Consider the following 23,841-nt stretch of genomic DNA (forward strand, 5'->3'; position numbering starts at 1 on the left):
TCCAATATATGTTTTAATAGGGTTATTCCTTTTGATTTACAATTTCAAGTTACGCCTGTCAGTCTAAATTCAGGTCACCTTATTGTATACGCAATGCTACCTTTACTATCACCCTAAAATAATCGGAAAAACGCACAGCAATCTTCTTCACAATCGTGTTTTTCTTGTTTTGGTGTTGCTTGTTGTTTTGATCTGTCTACGTCTGTCTTGGTGTGTGCGGTCCCCGTTAAATTAGGGACCAGACACATAGAAAGGTAAAATGTAAGCCAAACGTCCAGTCAGTTCTCTAACTATTTCCCATTGTTGTAGTTTTCGTTATCTATTTCTTGTAAAACTCGAATGCCGCTAATCCTAAAGTTGATGTTTTGCACATTTTTAATAAGGAAAACCTCTAGTAAATAAAACTTCCATTTATTTTTACTATATTCATAGTTGGATTATAGTGGATGTCTGCATGGTGTTTGTGTGTATCGCTTCAGGTTTTCAAAGTCAAAACTTTATTTCCCAAAAGGCTTTGCGCTCACAGAACCGTTCACGTGACAGGTCACATGAACAAATCTGGAGCTGACCCATGAAACATGGTATAAAAATCCCTTGCCGCTCTCCCCTAAAGTCCATTGCATGCACAGTACTTGACTCACACTTGCAGGAGAAGGAACGAGTTGGAACAGGTAGGCAGTAACTAGTAAGTGGCACTCGGAGGATTTTATGTTTTGCATTCTTTGATGGCCTCGCAGGATTATACACTACACTTCTGCATTACTTTCAATTTTACCTGGATGGAAATAGTTTTAATTGTAGTATTGTAGTATTATAGCACATGCAATTACTTTTAAGACTAAAATGTGTCCTGAAATCTATTTCGTAAAACAAAAATATCACAAAAATGCAGCTCCACCCCCAATTATTTCATCTGCATATTTTAAACTGTATTATATTTTTGTGAATATTATTGTTATTATTATTTTTTTTTTTTGCATATTAACGTGGACCAGTCCAGCTATGTCTCAATCTGCAGAGAAGACATTGACGGGCCTAATTGCGGCCACGTTCACTCCATTCACATCTCAAGGGTATGTAACTTTTTTTTTTTCATTTTAAGCAAAAAGTTACTTTGTACTTCTTTTTTATTATTACACTATTTCAAATATCCAGGGTGTCCCAAAAAGCCGAACCCACGTAATATGAATACAAATAACCCACGTATCGTCTTTATTGCTAATTGACATCCCTTCATGTTTTTCTTTGTTGGAAAGTTAACATTTCACCTGTACTTTGTTGGCATATTCACGTTTCACAAAGAAATATCGCTACATTAAAAGTACTTAGACCCAAATGATGCCTGAAATGAAATTGGGGGAAAAAAAGGGAAGCGTATACCGTCGGGACTATTGGGACAGCCTGTTTATAACATGGTAAGATACAGGCGAGTGACAAAAAAAAAAAAACAGCGGGGGGGAGGGGGGGGGAAGCTGAATATGCTCATTTAAAAAGACGACGTCCGCACTCCCATCTGCAGACTAAGCAAGAAATTGGTCTTGTGATTGTGAAAGTCGTTTGCCAGCGCATCTCAATGTGCTGCGCTGTCACCCCAATTCGGAGATGCGGCGACCCTGGCGACTTGTCACCCGCTTGTATCGGCAAATTAGCTCCATCTTGTAGATGTTACTTTTCCCAAATGTGGAGGGCTGCATGTGTTTTCCCATAACAGTGAAGTCAACTTAGCAGAGATTGGACCTTATATTGACTACTTGACAGAGAAGCAAGGTGTAAATAAAATTTTTGGTAAGTGGACACGTGGATGCTTACCTTTCAATACTGTCTGGTGCGTGTGCTTGTTCCGGTCTCGATCCATCTCCGTATCGTACCTATGCTAACCGCATTAAGTGGAACCCCTTGTGCAATTGGTACCCGGGCCTTCAGTGAAGGTTCACCCAATTTAATCCAAATCCTGATAACCACCACAATCATTTCTCAATCATACAAACTGTCAATACTAAACAAAAACACAATATCACGGTGTGCAGGATTAGAGTTTGAGAAGCTCCATTTCTCCCACTAATGTTTTTGTTTTTGAAATTGATATACTAACTATAAACTCACGGCAGACTGGACCGGGGTTGACGTAAATAAACAAGATTCCAGGTGATAAAGCACTCAGTGGGTTATTGAATATCATCTTGGCCTACCGATGGGGGGGAAAAAAAAAACAACAACAAACCAATATACGACGCAATTAGTGTAAAGGTATAATCTGGATTATTATTTGGAGTTTTAAAAAATTCACAACCGAGTGCAAGCACAGGAATAAGGTGCAACGACAAATAAATTCACTTGGATGTTTAAAATTCTTCACACGGCAATGACGAAATTCTATTCTAAAAATAAAATGTACAGAAGCTGAGGATTAAAAAAATAAAATCTTGGGTAAATACTTGTTTAATTATGCCCTTAAATGATGTTAAAAAAAAAAAAATCCCCCAAAAATCTCACTATAAACATCTGACATTTTAGTTACTTTGTTCAGAATCAGATGGCACGGTGGTTCAGCTGGTAAAGCCTAACCCTCGTGAGGATAAGTGGCAAAGAAAATGGATTGATGGATGTTCAGAATCAGGTTTATTGGTGTTGTTCTTCATTAGTGCGGCGTACTCTGTTGACTGAAGGCGCGGGTACGGTTGCCAAAAATTCTACTCAAGTACGAGTGCAGTTACTTTAGAAAAACACGAGAATTGTTTGATTATATTGCACTTTCATGTCGATTTGCCTCCATTTATTACCGCCGCAGACATCCGTCTCAGAAACAGTTTTGATTTCTGCCAATTTACGCCTTCATCTTCCCTTTAAGAGAGCGTTACATTTTGCAAACGCAGACGAGTTCTGCGCGAAGTTGTTGTAGGCTGAAATGCAGACACGGATGACACTTGTTGTACACAGTCCAGCCATCCACTTTCTCTACCGCTTATCTTCACTTGAAGGTAATATAGATTTCTGCGTGAATGAGGAACTGAGGCCACAGAGTCATGTGACACGAGTTCCTCTGAGGAACAACAACAGCTTGCACCAGGAACAATTAATGCCTGGAATGAGGGAAAAGCTGCAACCCTCCTTAAAACAACGAAAGTAAAAGTGAAATGGATGTCACATTAAAACTATTCTGACAAGTACCGTCATTTCCGGACGATAAGCCGCACCTGATTATAAGCCTCACCCGGTACATTTTCAAAGGAAAAACCATTTTGTACATACATAAGCCGCACCTGTATATAAGCCGCATGTGCCCACATTGAAGCACAAGATATTTACAAAGAAAGACGGTACAAAGAAAGAGTTTTTAAAGTTTTAATAATATACCTTCGCTTTTGTTTCCAAACAGTGCCAGTGATGTGGTAGTAACACAGCACTATTAGGGCTGGGTAAAAAAAAAACTTACCGGTAAAAGTCACTGAGACACGGCAGTACCACAGCAGCAACACGGTTCAGACCACCTGTTTTTATTCCCTCTGGAAGCTGCATTTCTTCTCGCATTTTCCATGACGAGGGTCTGTTCATGCTGATTTTATTCATGCACAATGCTCGAATTTACCATATTTTCCGCATTATAAGGCGCACCACATTATAAGGCGCACCGTCACCGACTGGCCTATTATAGAACGTTTTTTCGTATATAAGGCGCATAGAATAGATGCTACAGTAGAGGCTGGGGTTACGTTATGCATCCATTAGATGGAGCTTCACTAAAGGATCAATATTTATCCATATATAAGGCGCACCGGATTATGGCTGGGTTGCACGTGATCTCACGCTTGTTCATCCGGGTACTTGACCGCCATTGTTGCAGACTGTCCATCGTCATCATACCAGATTTTTGTTGCATCTACGGATGTGGAAATCACGGAAACGGAGACATTGGGAAGCAATTTTTCCGTGTTCCAAAGATTAGTTAGTGAGTTATCGAAAAAAACGGCAACAAAAGTGGCTTGCAAATATGCGACGTGCAGATCTGAACGAAGCTCGAGTTACACAAGGAAAATGGTTATTTGAAAGTCAGTTCTGATCATTTTGTAAGCGGTAAACGTGTATTTCTAGTGTCCGGATATCCTACTTCAGGGAAGTCTTTCAAATCCTTCAAAAGTACTTCGTTGTGGAGACTATACAGATCAATATAGTTTGATCTCCGGTACATATCTAGCTTTGAAGACATCATCGAGTGAATTAAAGTACGCAGAAAACATCCGCCGCTCGCCGCTTACATGTTGTCTGTGGACGTTGCCGTGGTGATGTCGTCTACAACGCCTAGGTCGTCTGTCGAAATGGCGGCCATTATCACGTGATTGCAACCCAAGAATAACGCGCACCGTTGGCTTTTTGAAAATGAAAGGCTTTTAGGTGCGGTTTATAGTGCGGAAAATACGGTAAACTTGCGTCTTCCTCGGCACATATATTCCACCTGTCTCACTCTTACCTTTTCCGCTCGAGCGCCGCTAGCGGCCGTTAGAAAAGAAATGCACAAATTAGCTGCACCACTGTATAAGACGCAGGGTTGAAAGCGTGTGACAAAAGTCGCGGCTTGTAGTCTGGAAATTACGGTACTTTTGATCCAAAAATTTCGATTCTGTCTCACTCTTACCTTTTCCGCTCGAGCGCCGCTAGCGGCCGTTAGAAAAAAAATGCACAAATTAGCCGCATCATTGTATAAGACGCAGGGTTGGCAGCCTTGACAAAAGTCGCAGCTTGTAGTCTGGAAATTACGGTACTTTTGATCCAAAAATTTCGATTCTGTCTCACTCTTACCTTTTCCGCTCGAGCGCCGCTAGCGGCCGTTAGAAAAAAAATGCACAAATTAGCCGCATCATTGTATAAGACGCAGGGTTGACAGCGTTGACAAAAGTGGCGACTTGTAGTCTGGAAATTACGGTGCTTTTGATCCATAAATTTCGATTCTGTCTCACTCTTACCTTTTCCGCTCGAGCGCCGCTAGCGGCCGTTAGAAAAAAAATGCACAAATTAGCCGCATCATTGTATAAGACGCAGGGTTGACAGCGTTGACAAAAGTGGCGACTTGTGGTCTGGAAATTACGGTGCTTTTGATCCATAAATTTCCATTTAATGTAGCTTGTTAGTGCCCAACCAAATGCGCTTGACTCCTAATTGTTCTTGAGGAGTCCCCAAGTGGTCAGCATCATTTGAGTTTGGATTGGGTTTCCCACGTTTCCTGTACCCGTTGACCCCAATCTTTGCTTCCGTCTGTCTAGCTAGCCCGGTAATTTTTTTTTTTTTTTTTTACCTGGTCGAGATGTGCGCTCGGAATCCCGCGTTAGTCTATAAAAGAAAAATGATGGCAACCTGACCCTACTTGCTCACAGTGAACGGCACCACCGGTGAGGGAATGTCTCTCAGTGTCGCCGAGAGGAAGTTACTAGCGGCGGACTGGTGTCGGAAAGCCAAGGGAAAGTAAGTCTCGGAAGTGGACGCAGGAGTTCGGAAGTGACCAAGAAATTATGAAGTACATTTGTCATTAGTCAATCAAGGAAAAGTATTGGGCAGATCAGCACGATTGCTGTAAATCATTTTTCTTGGGCACGATACACATTTACCCAGCTACTTGTTGCTAGGTAGAATTTGTCAAGCATAACGTTTTGTGCCACCAAGCCCAATTTCACCAATTTCCACATTAATTTCACAAATTAATTGACACACTGCATTAAATAGGAAATGCATATCATAACACTGCCACCTCGTGCGTCCTTAATTGTGGTTTCTGTGTAAAATGTTTTTTCGTACAGAATGGAGCAAGTGATTGTGCACGTTGGCTGCACCAGTCTCAAAGATTCCCAAGAACTGGTGAGTTCCTCTTATCAGTGTTCTGCGCATCTGAAATAAACGCATCTAACCCGAACGCCGTGACTTTTTTTTTTCCACACGCTTTCAACCCTGCGGTTTATGCGGTGATGCGGCTAATTGTGCATTTTTTTCCCTAACGGCCGCAAGGGGGCACTGGAGTGAAAATGGTAAGAGTGAGACCGGTGGAATATATGTGCAGAGGAAGGGACTTTTACCGGTCCCGCCCTCTTAGCGCTGTGTTAGCGTGTTACTGCCGTGTCTCAGTGATTTTTACCGTTTTTTTTTGTTTTTTTTTTAACCGGCCCTGTTAGTGTGGCGCTAGCCTTAGCATTAGCGCGGTGCTAGCATTAAACTCTCTGTGTAACATTTTTTTTTTGTAACTATCTCGCGTTTCAATGTGGGTTTCAATGTGGGCACTTGCAGCTTTTACACAGCTGCGGCGTATGTATGTACCAAATGGTATTTCCTTTACAAATGTACTGGGTGAGGTTTATAACCAGGTGCGTTCTAGAGGCCGGAATTACGGTACTCGTCTCAATTCAACTCTGAGAACCGACACGATCGCGTTGGAGTGATAGAAACCTTCAATTTTATATAAAAATGTAATAGAACAGCATGGAACTGTCACGTATATTGTCTGGAGCAGTTCACAATTCATATTTCTCAGGTAACATGACAAAAATAATGAGCAATTTTCAGTAAAATATGGCACTCGCTGGTGTTTATTATTTATCCTCTGCACGGAATGACTAATGTTATTGGATCTTATGGAGAAGCTTTGGCCAACTCAATGTGGAACTTATGTTACATTTTTGTAGCAGATGAAATTGGCATGAGGTGAAAATCTGATTGGATGAAAAAAAAATTTTAAAATTTACTGAAAGCAGTGCAGCCGAGTGAAACACTACGAAATGAGGAGAATAGATTATTGGGACGCGGCACAGTGGATAAGCTGGAAAGTGTTGGCCTCACAATTCTGAGGTCCCGGGTTGAATCCCGGACCCCGCCTGTGTAGAGTTTGCATGTTTTCCCTGTGCTTGTGCGGGTTTGCTCCAGGCACTCCGGTTTCCCTCCGACATCCCAAAAACGTACAACATGAATTGGACACTCTAAATTGCCCCTAGGTGTGATTGTGAGCACGGCTGTTTGTCTCTATTTGCCCTGCGATTGGCTGGCGACCAGTTCTGGTGTACCCCGCCTCCTGGCAGTTGACAGCTGTGATGGGCTCCAGCACTCTGACCCTTGTGAGGATAAGCGGCTAAGAAAATGGATGGATTGTCGGGGGAAATGTTGTACAATATCATGTAACAAGGTTGTAAATGATGCTCAGTGGTTGTGATCGTTTGTTCAGGCTCGCCATGCAGTGGAGATCGAGGTGGACGGGATAGCGGTCATCGCCCCGTCCTTCTTCAAACCTCGCACGGCGGGTATGCGCCCCTGGGAGCCGAGAAACCTCATCGAAGTCCACACGGAGGTGCGGTTGCATGTGGAAAAAACGAAACCAGAACCGAGACGTCCATCTCTTCCCTTTAGAGTCGCTGAGGGCGTACCTCAAGGAAGTGGCCGGCGTGGCGCCGACTGTGCCCTTCTATTATTACCACCTTCCTGCTCTCACGGGCATTAATCGTGAGTCATGTCATATTCAATCTTACATTTTGCGGTTAAACACTACCGAAGGAGCATTTGGGATGTCGGGTTTCAGGAGGGACCTAAAATACAGAATGAAGTTTGCAGGTCAGCTTAGATGGACTTTCTGGAAACGTTTTACAACTTTCAGGCAGATTTGGGGAAAGGGCCAAAACCGAGCCGGCAAAACATTTCCTGACAGCAACCCGCTAGGCCACGCCCCATTCTCGCCACAACAACACACTAAACACTTTTAGTGTGCACATGTGACTGATTAATTCTCTTCGGAACAGGGTTTTTATTGCCTTTTTTTGCAACACTCCTACAAAAACATCTATAGTGCAAAACGTCAGCATTATGTGACTACAGCAAATTTCACCAAACCCCCCCAAAATTCTGAACAGCACAAGCCAAATATTTCTTCCGGATGTCTTGTTAATGCGTGTTCTCTTTTCGTAGTGCCAGCAAGCGACTTGCTGGAAGGCATCGAGACGCTCATTCCCTCCTTCCGAGGGGTCAAATTCTCCGGGAGCGACCTGATGGACTTTGGCCAGTGCGTCAGCCACCTCCTGCCCCACCGCTCCGTCCTGTACGGCGTGGACGAGGTCCGATGCGCTCCCGCCGACACTGGCCTCCGTTTTCGCTAAACTCCTTCTGTTTTCCTGTCACGTAGCAACTGTTGGCAGCCCTCGCGTTGGGAGCCAATGGAGCAGTTGGCAGGTCAGATCCGACACCAATCACAAACAACTTTGGAATATGGGATATTGTGGGGTGAACTAAACCTTGGGGAAAGTGCGCTAAGTTTCTGCTAGTAAACATTGCAAACCGCTAGAGACGGACTAACTGCTAGCATCGATGTCGCGGCGGTAAGTCCCGTTTAATTGTGTAGGCTTCACTCACAAAAGAGTCTCAAAAGGCTTCACAAGACCACACCTGACAAATATAAAAAAAAAATAAATAAATACCCAACCGTGGTCATAAACCTTTAAGCAACGAATTTTTGAACATAAACAATGCCGCTACACAAGTAGACAATGAAAGAATACATCCATCCATCCATCCATTTTCTACTGCTTCTCCGGAGGGATCCCGAGGCGTTCCCAGGCCAGTCGAGAGACATAGCCTCTCCGGCGTGTCCCGGGTCGTCCCCGGGGTCTCTTCCCGGTGGGACGTGCCCGGAACACCTCACCAGGGAGGCGTCCGGGAGGCATCCGGATCAGATGCCTCAACCACCTCAACTGGTTCCTCTCAATGCGGAGGAGCAGCTGCTCGGCACTGAGCCCCTCCCGGATGACCGTGCTTCTCACCCGTTCTTTAAGGGAGAATCCGGACACCCTGCGGAGGAAACTCATTTCTCATTTCGGCCGCTTGTATCCGAATACTCACAGGCATAAATTCTTTACCCTTTGCGAAAAACCGCTACCATGACTGCAGGCTACAGCGGAGTTGTGACCGTCTTCTTCCATGTGTGTATACTGCCTCTGATGGCCAAAGAGTGCAATCACAAAGAACTGTGCAATGTATTGAAACATCAGCTTATGATGTATGAACTGTTTAATTCAAGATGTTCAACGTAATTATCATTGCTTTTATGAAGTACAATAGGGTGAAGTTATTTTTGTTCCTAAAAATGTAATATTTTAGTGGGGTTTTTTTTTGGGGGGGGGACAGATTGATGACATTTCTGTTCATTTCAGTATGGAAAGATTCTTTGAGGGGAAAAAAATGTGAATTTTACCATTCAGGTCCTTGTCAGTGAGTTGTGTAAAAAGTACTCAAACACTGAACAGTTGGAAATTATCGTTTTAGCTTCATCGTGAAACTGCAGCCCAAATCCCAATACATCCAATTTTTGTGAGGATTGTATATTTTCCTCGAGCGAATCATCCCACCACGTTCAGCGGTTTCTTCCCTTTTTTCCCGCAGCACGTACAACTATCTGGGAAGTCACATGAACAAGCTGCTGTCCGAGTTTGACAGCGGCAACTTTGTGCAGGCCAGGAGCCTTCAGGTAAACTTTTCTTTTGAAATTTTATTTCAAACCAGCCAACGTGGTCACGGATGCACTTTCAACTGTTAAATGTACAAATAATAAAAAAAAAAAAGTAACACTTGCAAGGAGCTGTTGTTGCATGTAAAATTTATAAAAGCAGTTCTTTGCATGATCTTTTATTATTTTTCACATTATACGTCGATATATTTCTGCATTGGATGACACAGAAAAAAAATGATGGTGGTTTTTAACGGCTGAAACTTTTTTTTTTTTTTCCAATCTGTAAGAGGTTCAAAAAAATAGAGAACCCTTGCAATAGCTCTCCATTTTTTTTTAATGCTCTTCTCTTTGTCCTATTTTTCTCTTTGAGCAGTTCAAGATGCAAGAGCTCATCAGATACGCTGTAAAACTCGGTGAGCGCCAAGCAAAATACCGTACAGCGTTCCTCGCAGTATTCCACTACATTGTTGTTGACTGCGTGAATCCCAAACGCAAATCTGGTCATTTCCTCGCTGGTCAGGATTCGACGTGGGCGTGAACAAGCAGCTGATGTGCGAGGTGTCGGGCCTGCAGCTGGGGCCCCCTCGCCTCCCCGTCACGCCGTGTCCTCGAGAGCGCGCCGTGTCCATCAAGCAGAAGTACCAGCACCTCTTCCCCGTCCAATGACGTCGCCGCTGCAATCCGGCCCGCTCGGCGTCCGTCTATTGTATCCGTCCTCGCGGAAATCTTACTGTTACATGTACACACTCTGATTTAGTAGGAATCAAGGGATTTTATGCCTACAAATGTGTCTATCGTGTGTCCTTAAGTCAAAGAAGTCCTTAAGGAAAAAGTTACTTTACTTTTATTTACTGTCCCCTTCCAAGATGTTTATAAATCATCAATGCTCAACCTGTTTCTTGGGTTCATGCGGCGTTGCTTTCCATCCATCCATTTTCCTTGCCGCTTATCCTCACGAGGGTCGCGGGGAATGCTGGAGCCTATCCCAGCTGTCAACAGGCACCAGGCGGGGTACTCCCTGAACTGGTCGCCAGTCAATCACAGGGCACATGTAGACAAACAGCCGCACTCACAATCGCACCTTGGGGCAATTTCGAGTGTCCAATTTAATGTTGCGTGTTTTTGGAATGTCGGAGGAAACCGGAGTGCCCGCAGGAACGGGGAGAACATGAAAATTCCACACTGACAGGGCCGGGGTTGAACCCGGGACCTCAGAACTGTGAGGCCAACGCATTAGCAGCCGAGCCTCCACCGTGCCGTCGCGTTGCTTTCCCTTGATGACATTTTTTTTTTTTTTTTAGATGCACATTTTTTAACGGGAAACAAGCGGTTATGGAAAACCACAGATATGCAGGTTTTGCTCCATGTACTAGTACACTTTGCCCTCACTAGTAAAACAATTAAAGCACATAAATGAGCGACTAAGTTGCACTTGTAGACGTTGGCGTCCTACTCGGAATGTTTCCCCTACTTATATACAGTTTACATTACTGCGCTTCACTCTTAACACAAATAGTACTCTCCTTATGAAAATAAGTGAATAATTGAAAAATTTATATTGATCATTTATTTGATGTCCAGAATTAGGTCTATGTACAAGTATCGTGCCCTCACTATTCTGTGCACTTGCATAACTGTGTCCCACTTTCGGCTTACTTGTGTGACTAAAAGTACTTTATGAAAAGTAGCGTTTAGTATTTATTATATTTTCTCGATATTAGAAGGTTTTAAGAGTAATTTGTACTGGGGTTTTTTTGTGTGTTTGTTTTTTGTTCTTACAAGTAAGCTTCAGTACGATACTAGAAAAACGGTCTAACGTGACTTTTTTTCCTCACCAAAAGTGCGACTTTTTGCCCCCAAGTACACGAAAATTAAATTGCATTATCGGAAGCCATTTTAGCATTTAATATGTACTATACCACTAGTAGGCCTGTGTTATTTTTGGTTAAGACAATTGAAAATTTTGTCTTTTAATAAATTGTAATAATTGGGAAAGCTCATTGTTCCTAAAGATATAAGGAAATAAATTCACGAATAATATTTAAAAAAGTAAAATTGGGGGGATCGTTCTCGGGATGGAAATAGTTCCGGCCTGCCAAGTTGGGGAAGTGTAAATTTGACGGACACGGTAGAAATTGTGACGCTCTTCCGGCCAGCTCAGCATCGCGTCGTCACGTCGGGGCTCCCGTTGCCGTCGTTACTGCCGCTGCTCAGCTTTCGGGCCGTTCAGGTTGTCAAAAAAAAAAAACGAAATAAAAGAAAAGAAAAGAAAAGAGAAGAAGATGGTGCTGCTGACGATGATCGCCCGGCTGGCCGACGGCCTGCCGCTGGCCGCCTCGATGCAGGAGGACGAGCAGGTGAGACGCAGCCGGTGCAATTTGTTTATTCTTCGCCACGTTTGTCTTTTTTTTGTGTCGTTTCGACGTCTACAAAACGCGAACGCCGTTTCCGCTTCAACGCTGCTCGTTATTTCCCAGTTTTGCTTGTAGGACACCGTTGAAATGTCCTTTTGCGACAGGCCCCTACAGCGGACATGTGTCCATTTACATTGGATTATTTGTTGACAGCAGTGGCAAAACTACACGAATTCCATCCTGATCAAATATGGAATTCGACCAGCATCGAACATTACATACTCCATGATTGGAATGTGTAATGAAACACATCCATACAGATAATTAATAATATTGATGATAATTAATCGCAAAAAAAAACCCAAAACGGTTGTGCAAAATATTTCATTGATTTGTTAGTTTCACTTTAGGAATGCATCTATTAATGTACATTTTTTTATTTAATTGCTTTTCTTGATGGTGTAACAGCAAAACTTTTGATTATATTATTGTAAATAAATATATTTTATAATAGTTACAATGGTCTTATACATATTATTATTATACTACATACAATATAAATGCCCCTTCAATTACAGTAAATTATTATTTATTAAATTGTCATTATAATCTAAATGTATTAATAATGATAATTTATGGTCTTGTTGACATTAATCATATTGTTGCATTTCACTTTTTACATCATTTTGTAAAATATGTATTTTTAATTACACTATTTACACTCATCAGTTTTAGTCGTACACTATTGGCACTCAGACTATTAGTAATTTGAATATGATCAAAAAATGTCAAGGAAGCAAAAAAAAAAATCCTACAACTGATTCAAAAGTTATTGATTTTAATATTGCATTTTTTTTTTTAAATCTCTGTTCTCTCCATTTGACTCGATGTGTACTTTATTGTTGTATTATCTACACCGGATTCCCTCCAGTGTTTCCCCACAAATCTTAAATGGCTCAATATTGCTGCTATCGAAATGAGTGAGATTTTTTTTTTTTCTGCTTTGTACTCAGACAGCAATAATAATAAAAGCATTATTATTATGATTAATATAATTGCTGTGATTACGGAAGTGTGCACCATAAAATGTAAGCTCATTTGAACGTGACAAACGAGTAGCGTAACCCTGTCCGATACTTCCTAACTGAAGTCTTTAACGTTCTCTCCTTGCTCCCCCGCTTGCCGTGGAAAAGGGAAGCGAAAAGGTTTGTTGTTGTCGTGCGTGTGCGCCTTTTGTTTTGTGCTGTGATGCGTTCAAAGACGCTCCAAAAAGACCCCATGGACCAAGTGTACGAGTTAAAAATAAGTGACACGCATTCGGATGGGTGCTTCACTTTAGATTCATAATGTTATAAACTTAAAATAAAGTATAAAGGAAGACACCATCGGTATAAAACGCAGTCAAGTGTACAACTGTTTTTGTTGTTTCTTTCCGGAGCTTCGGTCCGTCCTGCAATCTCAGGGCCGCGCAGCTCATTCCTATGTGACATCATCTTGACACGTGGTGCGACTTTGTTGCGATCAAACGTGCTTCAGGAGACCCCCCCCCCATGCCCCCCCCCCCATTTAGCATTTAGAGGTTTTTAAAGAAAAAACGGTACATTGGAAAGAAAAATTATGTGAACCCTTTAGAATCTCTCATCTAAATCACAAGAAACAAACCAAAAGTCTGCTGAAACAAAAATAAGTCCATCCATCCAGTTTCTGAGCCGCATATCCTCACGAGGGTCGCGGGGAGTGCCGGAGCCTATCCCAGCTCTCGACGGGCAGGCGGCGGGGTACACCCTATACTGGTCGCCAGCCAATGGCGGGGCACGTCGAGACAAACAGCCGCACTAACAATCACACCTATGGGCAATTTAGAGTGTCCAATTACTGTTGAATGTTTTTGGGATGAGGGAAGAAACCGGAGTGCCCACCCAGTAAAAAGCCACGCAGGCATGGGGAGAACATTCAAAATCCACACAAGTGCCATGGACCAGCGGCACGGGGCGGACTCAAATGCAGGACTCTGAGGCAGGGGCATGGTCTTAAGAAGGTTTTTATTTCAGGAAGAGGTCGTACACAGCTAAGCAGTCCAAAAAGGCGGTATATGCAAACAGGAGTGGTAGCTAGGCACTATTTTGCTACTGCATAATACTTTTTGTAGTCTTCTAGATTTAGAATCTTTCATATTCAACTTACTTGCTGAAGGAGTTCCAGCCATCTATTATCTTAACCAAATATCTTCACAAAGGTCGCAGGGAGTGCTGGAGCCTATTCCAGCTGTCAACGGGCAGGAGGCGGGGTACACCCTGAACTGGTCGCCAGCCAATCGCAGGGCAAATAGGGACAAACAACAGCCGCACTCACAATCACACGTAGGGACAATTTCGAGTGTCCAGTCAATGTTGCGTGTTTTTGGGATGTGGGAGGAAACCGGAGTACCTGGAGAAAAGCCACACTTGCAGGCAACGGGGAGAACATGCAAACTCCACACAGGCGGGTCTGGGATCGAACCAAACGAGTCTCTCGGTTTTGTAATTTTTATTAAAAAAACAACGTAAACATTCACTGGACGGAGGGAAAACTGAGTAAACCTCAAAGGCGACAGATTCTCCGAGACCTAATCAGTGTCAGGTGTGAGCCATCCAGGAGTGCAATCAATTATTATTGTTTTTCATTTCAATTTTTCTCTTTGTGACGCCGTCCTTTGACGTACTCCGATGCGTTCAAGGACGCTCAGAGAGGTCAAACACAAAAACAGCTTGCAATAGTTTCCAAAAAAAAGTAGACACACGACCTTGCACACGTGAACCTCTTTGTTTTTTTGTTTTGTGTGTATTACTACTGTGGTATGTTCAAGGATGTATAAAAATATCTTTTGTAATCTGTAAAAAAAAAAAAAAAAAGGGTGGGGTGGGGATTGTGATTGTACGGATGCATGGATGCGTTGTCGGGCGCTAAAGCACGTTACGGCCTTTGTGCGGCAGTTGGGCCGGGACCTGCAGCAGTACCAGAGTCAGGCCAAGCAGCTCTTCCGGAAACTCAACGAGCAGAGCCCCACGCGCTGCACCCTGGAGGCGGGCTCCATGGCCTTTCAGTGAGTCCCGAGGTCCGCGGCGCCCGTCGGGCGGCCCCGTTTTCACGCCGGTCGTCCTGTGTTTGCCGCGCGCTCAGCTACGTCCTGGAGAAAGGCGTCTGCTACCTGGTCCTGTGCGAGGGCGGCTTCCCCAAGAAGTTGGCCTTCGCCTACCTGGAGGACCTGCAGGCCGAGTTCCACGAGCAGCACGGCAAGAAGGTGCCCACCGTGTCGCGGCCGTACTCCTTCATCGAGTTCGGTGAGCGCAACTTCGCTCGCTAAGCAACGTCATTGTTTACAGGTCCCCTAAAATAATCATTCATTTTTGAAAATAATAATCGTATATATTTTTTTACACACTTGGCCAAATAAAGCTGATTCTGAAAATCGGTTACAATTTCTATTTTTTTTTTTCATGTATCACATTGGTTAATTGGTTAGTTTGCACATCAAGATTATAAAAAAGAAACAATTTTAGGTTTTATGAAATAATTTGGTTATAATTATATGAAGAATTGAAAAAAAAACTTTTCTCCATCCTTACAATTGTTAGAAAAAAGACTTAATTTGTCTTATTTAAAGGATTTTTCATGGTGAAAAAAGATTTCAGACAAATTAAAATGAACAACTGTTTTACTACTAAATAGCTTGATTATGATTACCTTGTATATGAATAAAAAGGAGCATCAATTTTTTAATTTTGAAATATACTTTTGAAAATGAGTGCAATTGAATTTATTAATATAGTTTGCTTGATTTTATTTAAATGAAAAGATATTGTTAATGCGTTGTAAATAAAGGCATGTATGCATTATTAAACATTTTAGTGTTAAAATAGTCAACTTTTGAATAATAATTTTGGTAGTAGATTAAATTTACATGTTTGCATGTTAGCAGTACATTTACAGGAAAATGTACACCATGAGTTACATAATCTACTGCCATAAAAGTATGAAAACAGGTAAAACTGTATTGGGATACAAAGTTAAATACAAGTGAACTGGACTTCTTAAATCAGTGCTTCCTTCCTATACCACTAGAGGGAGCAGGCGCACAAGTATTGTCCCCACGAGTAACCGGAATGTCCTGTATTGGGCCTGTGTGTCAGACACGTACATCCAGAAGACCAAGAAGACGTACATCGACAGCCGGGCCCGCAGGAACCTGGGCAGCATCAACACGGAGCTGCAGGACGTGCAGAGGATCATGGTGGCCAACATTGAAGAGGTCCTGCAGCGAGGGGAGGCGCTCTCCGGTAAGTCAACGGAGCCGACGACGAGTGGCGCCTTCGCGTGAAGTCTTTCAATTTGGCCGGATGCTGCCCGCAACCGCCGACGCGGGCCCGCTTCCAAATAAAAGCGGAACAAAGCGTCCCTGTTGGTTGCCGTAATGCCGAGTATGAACAGTCGTCGTGGCGGCGAGCTTGACTTTGGACGACAGCAGCATATGGAAAGCATATTTAAACCAGGTTTACCCAAATGTTAAGATGGGTAGCCAAGATCCGTGACATCACTTCCTCCCTCTGCCTGGAAGTCACGACATTTCCCCGTGGCGAGTCGATGTGCAAATTTCACAATTATTTATTTCTTTTTAAAACCCTTGCACTGTTTTAAAAGCCCATTTACATTGTCATACGGGGTTCAGGTCCGCTTGAAATTCGCATTTTTGAGGTCCCGGGTTCGATCCCGGACCCGCCTGTGTGGCGTTTGCATGTTCTCCCGGTCGGTGCCTGCGTGGCTTTTCTCCGGGTGGGCACTCCGGTTTCCGCCCACATCCCAAAAACACGCAACATTAATTGGACACTCTAAATTGCCCGTAGGTGTGATTGTGAGTGCGGCTGTTGTTTGTCTCTATTTGCCCTGCGATTGGCCGGCGACCAGTTCTGGGTGTACCCCGCCTCCGGCCCGTTGACAGCTGGGATAGGCTCCAGCACTCCCTGCGACCCTTGTGAGGATAAGCGGCAAAGAAGATGGCCAGATGTGATTTGGCAGTGTCACTGTCAGATTCGGCACCTAACTGCTGGCTTAAAATGCAAATTAGGGATAAAAAGAGATCTTGAATTATCTCATGAGGAGGACGGGTTCGGCTAACCAGCTTCACCTCCGAACCAGGTTCTGAGTCTCCCTCGCCGTTGTGCCTCTTTTTATTGCTTTCTCGGGTCAAAAGGTTACATGGTTACAAAGTTCACGCAGTGAAAATGGCAGAACAGACGGCTACACCAACATAAACACGAAGGTACACGTTTCTTCAAGGCCGCAACGGCGTCCCGGTAAACCCGCAAGAGATTAGCGGGGCCTTCTTTTTTTAGACACGTCGATGGCGTTTGGAAGTGTCCACTTGTGGTAAAGAAGGGGGACATCTCCTCCCAGCGTTGAGGAGTATCTGTTCAAGGTCAGAATGGCGACATCGCCTTCCAGGCGTCGCTGGGTCACGCACGAGAATAATTCAGAGCAAGACAAACAAATGCATGATTGAACGATTCTAACAATAACTAAAGTAGTAATTAATTCTTTCACAATACTGACAAGTTCACTCAGTACAACTGGGGAAACCGATGGCTACACCAACATTGACGCCAAGGTAGATATTTCTTCAAGGCTGCTACAGTGTCCCGATAAACCCACCAGAGATTAGCAAGGCATTCTTTTAAGACTTGTTTATGGCGCTCACGAGTTTCCGCTTGAGGCTAGAAGGGGGGCATCGTCTTCCAGGCGTCGCAGGGTCACACAGCCGCTCGAAAGGAGAATAATTCAGAGCAAAACTCATGGAAACAAATGCAGGATAAAACAATAATTCTAACAGTCACGAAGGGCGGAATCGGTCGCCTCCCCGCCAACAATTACGACAAGTCGTGGATAATCGGATGGCCGAAGAACAAGAAATGAGACGGTCGATCTGTTCCTTTACTCAACACATCCATCGACTTTTTGTGTCGCTCAAATACAAAAACAATTCCAGGAAGACCGCTCCCATTTTTGGAAGCTTTAGAACGATCGAAACAATGAGGGATGACATTCCCATAAAGACAAACTGGCAGACACACGTTTTTGTACAAAAACTCTGAAGATGCCTCGCTCTTATCTCAAGGCAACAGTGTCAAGTATTGGACCGACATGTGACTCTGCCTCTTTATCTGTGCCCCCTCCTCTAAGCGCTGGACTCCAAGGCCAACAACCTATCCAGCCTGTCCAAGAAGTACCGCAGCGACGCCAAGTATCTGAACACGCGATCCACGTACGCCAAGCTGGCGGCCGGCGGCGTCTTCTTCATCATGCTCATCGTTTACGTGCGCTTCTGGTGGCTCTGAGGCGGCGGGACGGACAGTACGCAAAAACAAACAACCCCCGACTAGGACTTAAGACAACGCCCGCGCTTTCCGAATTAAGAGAATAAAGCCTGACGGTTTTGGGACGAGTGGTTCCGCGGAGGAAAAGTCGACACGTTGGGGGGTGTCTCGAAGGCAACTGTGTGCAAAAGCAAATCGACACCCAAACAACTCTTGCGGGAGGTGTCCAAACCTTTAAAAGGCTGCTTAAGTATATCTCGAAAGCTGTCTAGTTTACTCCAAAGTCGTTTATTAGCATTCACTGATGTTAGAACGTGATTAATAATGGAAGTAAATAAGTGCCACAAGGATACAGATTTGAATTTGAAATTTAAAGTGATCACATTTTCAATAGTTGTATTTCTGTGTAACTTTTCAATGTTAACAATTCAACCGGCTACAATTCGCCGTCTGAAATTCACCGGTCTGTGCTACCAGGCGGGGTTACTTCAGGTCAGACTCGAACACTCAGCCAATCGCAGTTACACTTTTAGTCACGTGACGTCACATACGAAGAAAGCGTAACTGGGATTGGCTGGCTGTTTGGTGTTGTAGCCGGTTGAATTATTAACACTGAAATACGACTTTTGAAAATGTGATCATTTTTCATTTCAAATTCAAATCCCGGTGGCACTTATTTACTTCCGTATGACGGCATTTATTTGAGGAGTTTTGTGTTTTCTGAAATGTTGACAGTCATATCATATTCCTAACTCGTAATCCCCAGCACACGACATTTCTGCGTCCTTTTCACTTTGTACAAAGTTTACCCGTGTAAATTTTCCAAGGCAGTCCAGTCGCTGGCTGCCTTTTTTTGTTCCGTCTGCTATCTTATGAATAAAAAGTGTTTGCACAGCGCACAGTTCCTTAAACTCAATTTTGTGGGGAAGAGGGGAGAAAATCAAGGCTTTGCTCCCAAAAAAAAAAAAGGTCATAGTTTTGTTTTGTTTTTTTTTTTACAACAAATTTCTTAAAAATGTATACATTTTGATGGAAAACAGCTATTAACCGGGCCTGCACTAAATATTTTGTGTCAACCTGGTTGTCAAATGAACGGGTTTTGTGATTTCCGACTGGCTGTGAACGCGCCGGAGGAACTCGTGAAGCCGCAGTTTTCATACCCTACTTGCAAAAATAAATGCTAATAGAAAGAAAAATGAACATTTTAGCATCGTCCACCCTAGTTATGCTTGTTAGCGTAGCATAGAGAAGAAGTCAGCGTTCCCGTGAGCCGCGTTGGTCATGTGACGTCCCTGCAACGGGGTTCCACTGCGTCGCTTCTTGGCTGCGTCGCTTGGTGCAGAGGTAGAGCCGGAGCATCGGCGCTTGGGTGATGTCGTAAACCTCCTCCAGCGTGCTGGCCGAGTCCAGCTGGTGCTCGGAAAAGTCCGTGATCCGCGTCTGATAGTCGGAGAGTTGACCGCCGGGGAGGAAAATGTCCTCGGCCATCATTTGAATTTCTTGCATCGTCTTGCTTTTTTCAACGGACAGGGACTTGGTCCCGCCGCCCCCGTTGCTCCTCACTTGCTTGAATCGCTTTTCCTTCCAGTCAAAATTCATCCACCCTAATTCCAGTCGTCTTTTTGTTTTCTTGGCGTTTCTGTTGCCGAATAAATAGGTTCGCCCGCTGAGAGAGGCCGGCGTGGGTCGCCCGTGCACGATAACCTTCCTCCTGGCCGCTGAACTCAGGTTTCGGCAGAAGGCCACGACCGCTATCCTGTCGCCGTAACGGGGGATGTACTTCTGGAGCTCTTCGTCCGACATGAGAAGAATCACGGACGAGTCGATCTGCGGGGGGACGATAGTTGGACCGTTAAGTGCACTTCTCGGGTCAGGCACCCGGACCCAAAAGCTTTGAGAAGCCCCGAACTAAACTACAACAAACAGACGGGTGGGGATCCACAAGATCAATTTACCTTGTCTCGCTCCATTTGACAGAGAAGCTCACTAGAAATATTGCGTTGCCGCAAGAACGCAAGTAGGTCGTCCTCCAAAGCTAAGTAAAAGAGCAGAAGTGGCGATGTTACATTCATTCTGTCCTTAAGAGTTTCGAGCTCGTGCACGTGACGTCGCCATTTTCACGGCGCCATATTGCAGGTCAAACAGAGCTGCTCGACATTGTGGGAGACTTTGAACCGGAGGTGAATATTTACAATACGCGAGACCTGTTGTGCTGTTGGTTGTCACAACAGACGAGCCAGATATTCAAATATTAGATATTCTGTGGAATACCAGCTGAAAAGACCAGAAAATATCGATCGGATTTCGGCAATTAAATGTGATTGACGGTGCCCGACCAAAATACACACGACTGTTTAGCGATCGCTTCGTTTCAGGTAGGAATTATTCTTCTCAATCTCACATTACCAAGAAGTATGTATTTATAATGCCAAATTGACTCATTTGAGAACAATGCGTAAATTTTTTTTTTTTTTTAAATGAGTTGTCTCCAACGTACACAGAAGCGTTTTGTGGTCACACAAAGTTTGGTAAACCTCTCTGACACTTTTTTTTTTTTAAATATGCATTGTTGTCAAAGGAGTCCAATGCGCATTTAAAAAAAGAAAATAAACCGTCAGTCACAGTGTCGTTTATGTAGGTTAACGTGTGGCCGCAATACACTTCCGTGTACGGAGGAGCAGACTCGCTGTCTTTTTTTTCCCCCCCCCAATCATAGTTAATGAATGCAAGTTTGTGTAAAACCAGGGGTAATTTATTTAAATATTGGCATTTGTATTGAAAAAAAAATCAGAGTGGCTCCATCGCTACGTGGGATTTATTCTTGATTGAGAACAGATCCAGCGAGGAAGTATTTGTATCCGTCCAGACTTTTCTACCCTTTCAAACTCGACGACTTACGCACCAGATTCACGTGTAGATCCAGTCGTCCAAGACGAGCGACTTAACAGTCCAATTTCTTATGGCGGAAACATCGATTTCGGCATTAAATATGGGTCCTCTATGCCGAGTTTATCTAATTTTTCCACATACCTTCGTTTATTTTCACCTTCCAAACGTTTAACGGTATCGGACAAGACTCTGGGCGTCGTGCTACAAGATGCATTTTCGTGTCGTCTCCAACCGACTTAGCGTTGAAGAATGCTTTGCTAGACCGTCAATATGGCGAGGTAAACAAAAGTCGTGTGATTTTATGACGTACTGTAGGTGGACGAGCTCTATAGACAAGTTGGACGATAGCTAATACATTCAAGATCACGTGTCTAACCCCCGTCAGCTCCGTCCCGGAATTTTCTGGGGTGCGCAAGACAGCAATAGGTGCCTGCTAACGCATTTTTCGAACAAGTCTTGACAACTATTTCTTTGAGGAGAATCTTTTGGCACAAATTGCCCAAACAAACAATTTCTCTCCATGCAGCTGTTTTGTCAGCAAACATTTGCCCATATTTGGAGCAGCTCAACGGTTTATGAGTTGTCTTCTCACCTTGAGAATTCCTGCTGGCCATTAAAGCTTCTATGTCGCGGGCGCCGTGGCGAGAGTTTGACGCCGCCACGTCATCCGCGACCGGTAGCGGGGCGAAGTTGCCCGGTTGCGGTCCTCCACAGCGTTCCCCGTAAGCTTCCGTTGCGGCGCGCTGGTGGAACGTCACGCTTTGAAGGTCACGACGCTTCGAGGCCCGAGCGTCGTCGGTTTCCTTCTTCACGTGGTCACCCGTCAACGGGAACGCGTCGACGTCGGGCTCCTCCTTCGCCCCTCCGAGCTGCTCCCCGTTCGGACTCCTCTGGACGTCGTTCTCTTCCTCTTTGACGAGGCGGGGCTCCGCCGGGTCCTCCTGGCACTGGGACGGTACCTCATCGCCACTCTCTGGCGACAGCTGCTGGATTTCTGCGCCGCACAAGGACAGCAAACGCAGATGGATTGTTTGGATAACCATTTTGACAAAAGGTAGTTTGATTTAAAATTACTATTTTTATTATTCCTGTGCATCGTGTTATGAGCTAAAATTCAGTTAAGAAGGAACTTCATAAGCACTTCCAGCCATTTATTGAACAGCACAGTCAGCTAAACACACGAATATGAAATGAAAACACACTGAGCATGGAGAAAATGCCAATATTGAACAAATTAAGTGATGAATGCAGGCCACGCCCCTTCAAGGCAACCTAATTCTACAGCGTGTATTTGTGACTTTCAGCTTAGTTTAGCATTTTTCATGTCTGGTATCTATATTTTACAATGTTTATTATTTAGCACAAAAAAGATTGTGGAGGATGGATTATTTTATTACTACAATACATTTTATTGGGGTGTATCATTCCTCTCACCCCCAAATCAACTCGGATAAGGTCCATCACGCACGATCATGTGACGATAATGGTACAGACAATGGATGGCCGGGGGGGGGGGGGGGGGCTCAAATTATTATTGCGCATATGACACTTATTTCATTTTAAAAAATAAGTAATAAATCTTGTGCTTGTGTGGGAAGAAATGAACAAACCTGCTTCGCGCAACGGAGCGTGAGGCTCGCGGACAGCGTCCAGAACTTGCAGTTCCTTGCGGGCAAAAGCTCGAGAAAGTTCCTCCTCGTACTCCGCGATGGTCCTCTCGAACAGTTCGAATATTTCTTCCACGGCCATATTCAGCCGCTGCTTGACCAGCGTTCTTAACATTCGAACTTTGCACATTTTCGCACAACGCTCCAGCTTGCTGGCAGTGACTTCCGCCTTTTTTTCTTCTGTGGTGGCAGACGCGACTCCCAATCGCCGGTCTACCTAAATTGCGCACTCTCGTGGTTTGATGGCGCATGTGAGGCTGTCGGGGTTGAAGGTGAGAAAACTGCCTGCAATTTTGTAATCGTTGCACCTTGCTGAAGTCCTCATAAATTCTAACCTGTGGATTTCTTGGTTGGTTCTCTTTCCTTAGAGGAAAAAAAATTGCATTATTAATGAATCTTGCAATAGGTTATTATTTATTTAAATCAGGCATTTGGCAAGAGGTGGGAGGGGAGCAGCCAACTCTTGCCAAAGGCCTTAATCTAGTAATCTAAATAATTTAAAATTAATTTTGGGTGGTAGGCTAGCAGTCATCTCCACAGCCGGTCTTAATTTAGTAAAGTTATTATTATTATTTTTTTTAATAATGCAACTTTATGTGTAATTGTACCACTTACCTGCAAAAGGTGTATTTATTCTGTACTATATATGATTAATTAACTCCCCAAAATTGTTAATTTTTTTGAGGAAAACAATTACAGGGAAGTCAGATTTACAGTATGTCATTATTTCACAATCACATCAGGGCTATTCAACCTCCCAAACACTAGGTGGCAGGACTTGTTTAATGGACCTTTCCTGTGGCGATCTTAAGCTCCGCCCCCTTAGCCACGAGCTTCAAAAATGGCGATTGAACAGAACATGTTTGAAGTCGATTCTCTATCGCGTATTCCAGATAATATTCGTCCAAGAGAGTTCTACAGAGAGGTCGCGACTATTTCACGCAAGGATTTGTACACGGAATTAAGATTTTGGACTGACGTTTGATGACTCACAAACTTCATATTGAAATCCAACAGGATAAAATAGTGGAATGGTACGGCGCATGTGAAGCAGGGTGAGTACTTTTTATTTGGAAAGATCACGAGTAATATCCATACCCGTCAACTTTTTGGAGCGCCAA

The 23,841-nt window shown here is 43.8% G+C and overlaps 3 protein-coding genes across 6 annotated transcripts; 2 read left to right on the plus strand and 1 right to left on the minus strand.

Annotated features, from left to right (window-relative positions):
• Positions 1 to 116: 116 nt before the first annotated feature.
• npl (N-acetylneuraminate pyruvate lyase (dihydrodipicolinate synthase)) lies at positions 117 to 11,146 on the plus strand. 4 transcript variants are annotated; one of them, XM_061826335.1, is made up of 14 exons: positions 117 to 254; positions 512 to 671; positions 996 to 1,073; positions 1,712 to 1,785; positions 5,367 to 5,454; positions 5,787 to 5,844; positions 7,196 to 7,271; positions 7,378 to 7,470; positions 7,930 to 8,075; positions 8,144 to 8,190; positions 9,397 to 9,481; positions 9,837 to 9,876; positions 9,984 to 10,141; positions 10,975 to 11,146. In XM_061826335.1, exons 3-13 carry the CDS (start codon positions 1,003 to 1,005, stop codon positions 10,127 to 10,129), a joined length of 924 nt encoding a protein of 307 aa, XP_061682319.1. In that variant the 5' UTR covers positions 117 to 254; positions 512 to 671; positions 996 to 1,002; the 3' UTR covers positions 10,130 to 10,141; positions 10,975 to 11,146. The 4 variants fall into 4 exon arrangements, with proteins under 4 accessions (XP_061682319.1, XP_061682321.1, XP_061682318.1 ...); XM_061826337.1 differs by lacking the exon at positions 10,975 to 11,146 and having other exon boundaries at positions 512 to 685; positions 9,984 to 10,968; XM_061826334.1 differs by lacking the exon at positions 10,975 to 11,146 and having other exon boundaries at positions 9,984 to 10,968.
• A 452-nt stretch (positions 11,147 to 11,598) lies between these two features.
• Positions 11,599 to 19,061, plus strand: sec22bb (SEC22 homolog B, vesicle trafficking protein b). The gene is made up of 5 exons (XM_061826338.1): positions 11,599 to 11,820; positions 14,790 to 14,899; positions 14,977 to 15,137; positions 15,987 to 16,133; positions 18,031 to 19,061. The coding sequence occupies exons 1-5, from the start codon at positions 11,746 to 11,748 to the stop codon at positions 18,183 to 18,185; spliced, it is 648 nt and encodes a 215-aa protein (XP_061682322.1). The 5' UTR covers positions 11,599 to 11,745; the 3' UTR covers positions 18,186 to 19,061.
• A 238-nt stretch (positions 19,062 to 19,299) lies between these two features.
• LOC133504123 (uncharacterized) lies at positions 19,300 to 22,982 on the minus strand. Its single transcript, XM_061826333.1, has 4 exons — positions 22,664 to 22,982; positions 21,646 to 22,047; positions 20,120 to 20,199; positions 19,300 to 19,991 (listed from the first exon to the last, which is right to left on the minus strand). Exons 1-4 carry the CDS (start codon positions 22,848 to 22,850, stop codon positions 19,419 to 19,421), a joined length of 1,242 nt encoding a protein of 413 aa, XP_061682317.1. The 5' UTR covers positions 22,851 to 22,982; the 3' UTR covers positions 19,300 to 19,418.
• Between the last annotated feature and the right edge of the window lie 859 nt (positions 22,983 to 23,841).

The sequence above is a fragment of the Syngnathoides biaculeatus genome, chromosome 7 (assembly GCF_019802595.1).
Source record: "Syngnathoides biaculeatus isolate LvHL_M chromosome 7, ASM1980259v1, whole genome shotgun sequence".
NCBI classification, from domain to species: domain Eukaryota; kingdom Metazoa; phylum Chordata; class Actinopteri; order Syngnathiformes; family Syngnathidae; genus Syngnathoides; species Syngnathoides biaculeatus.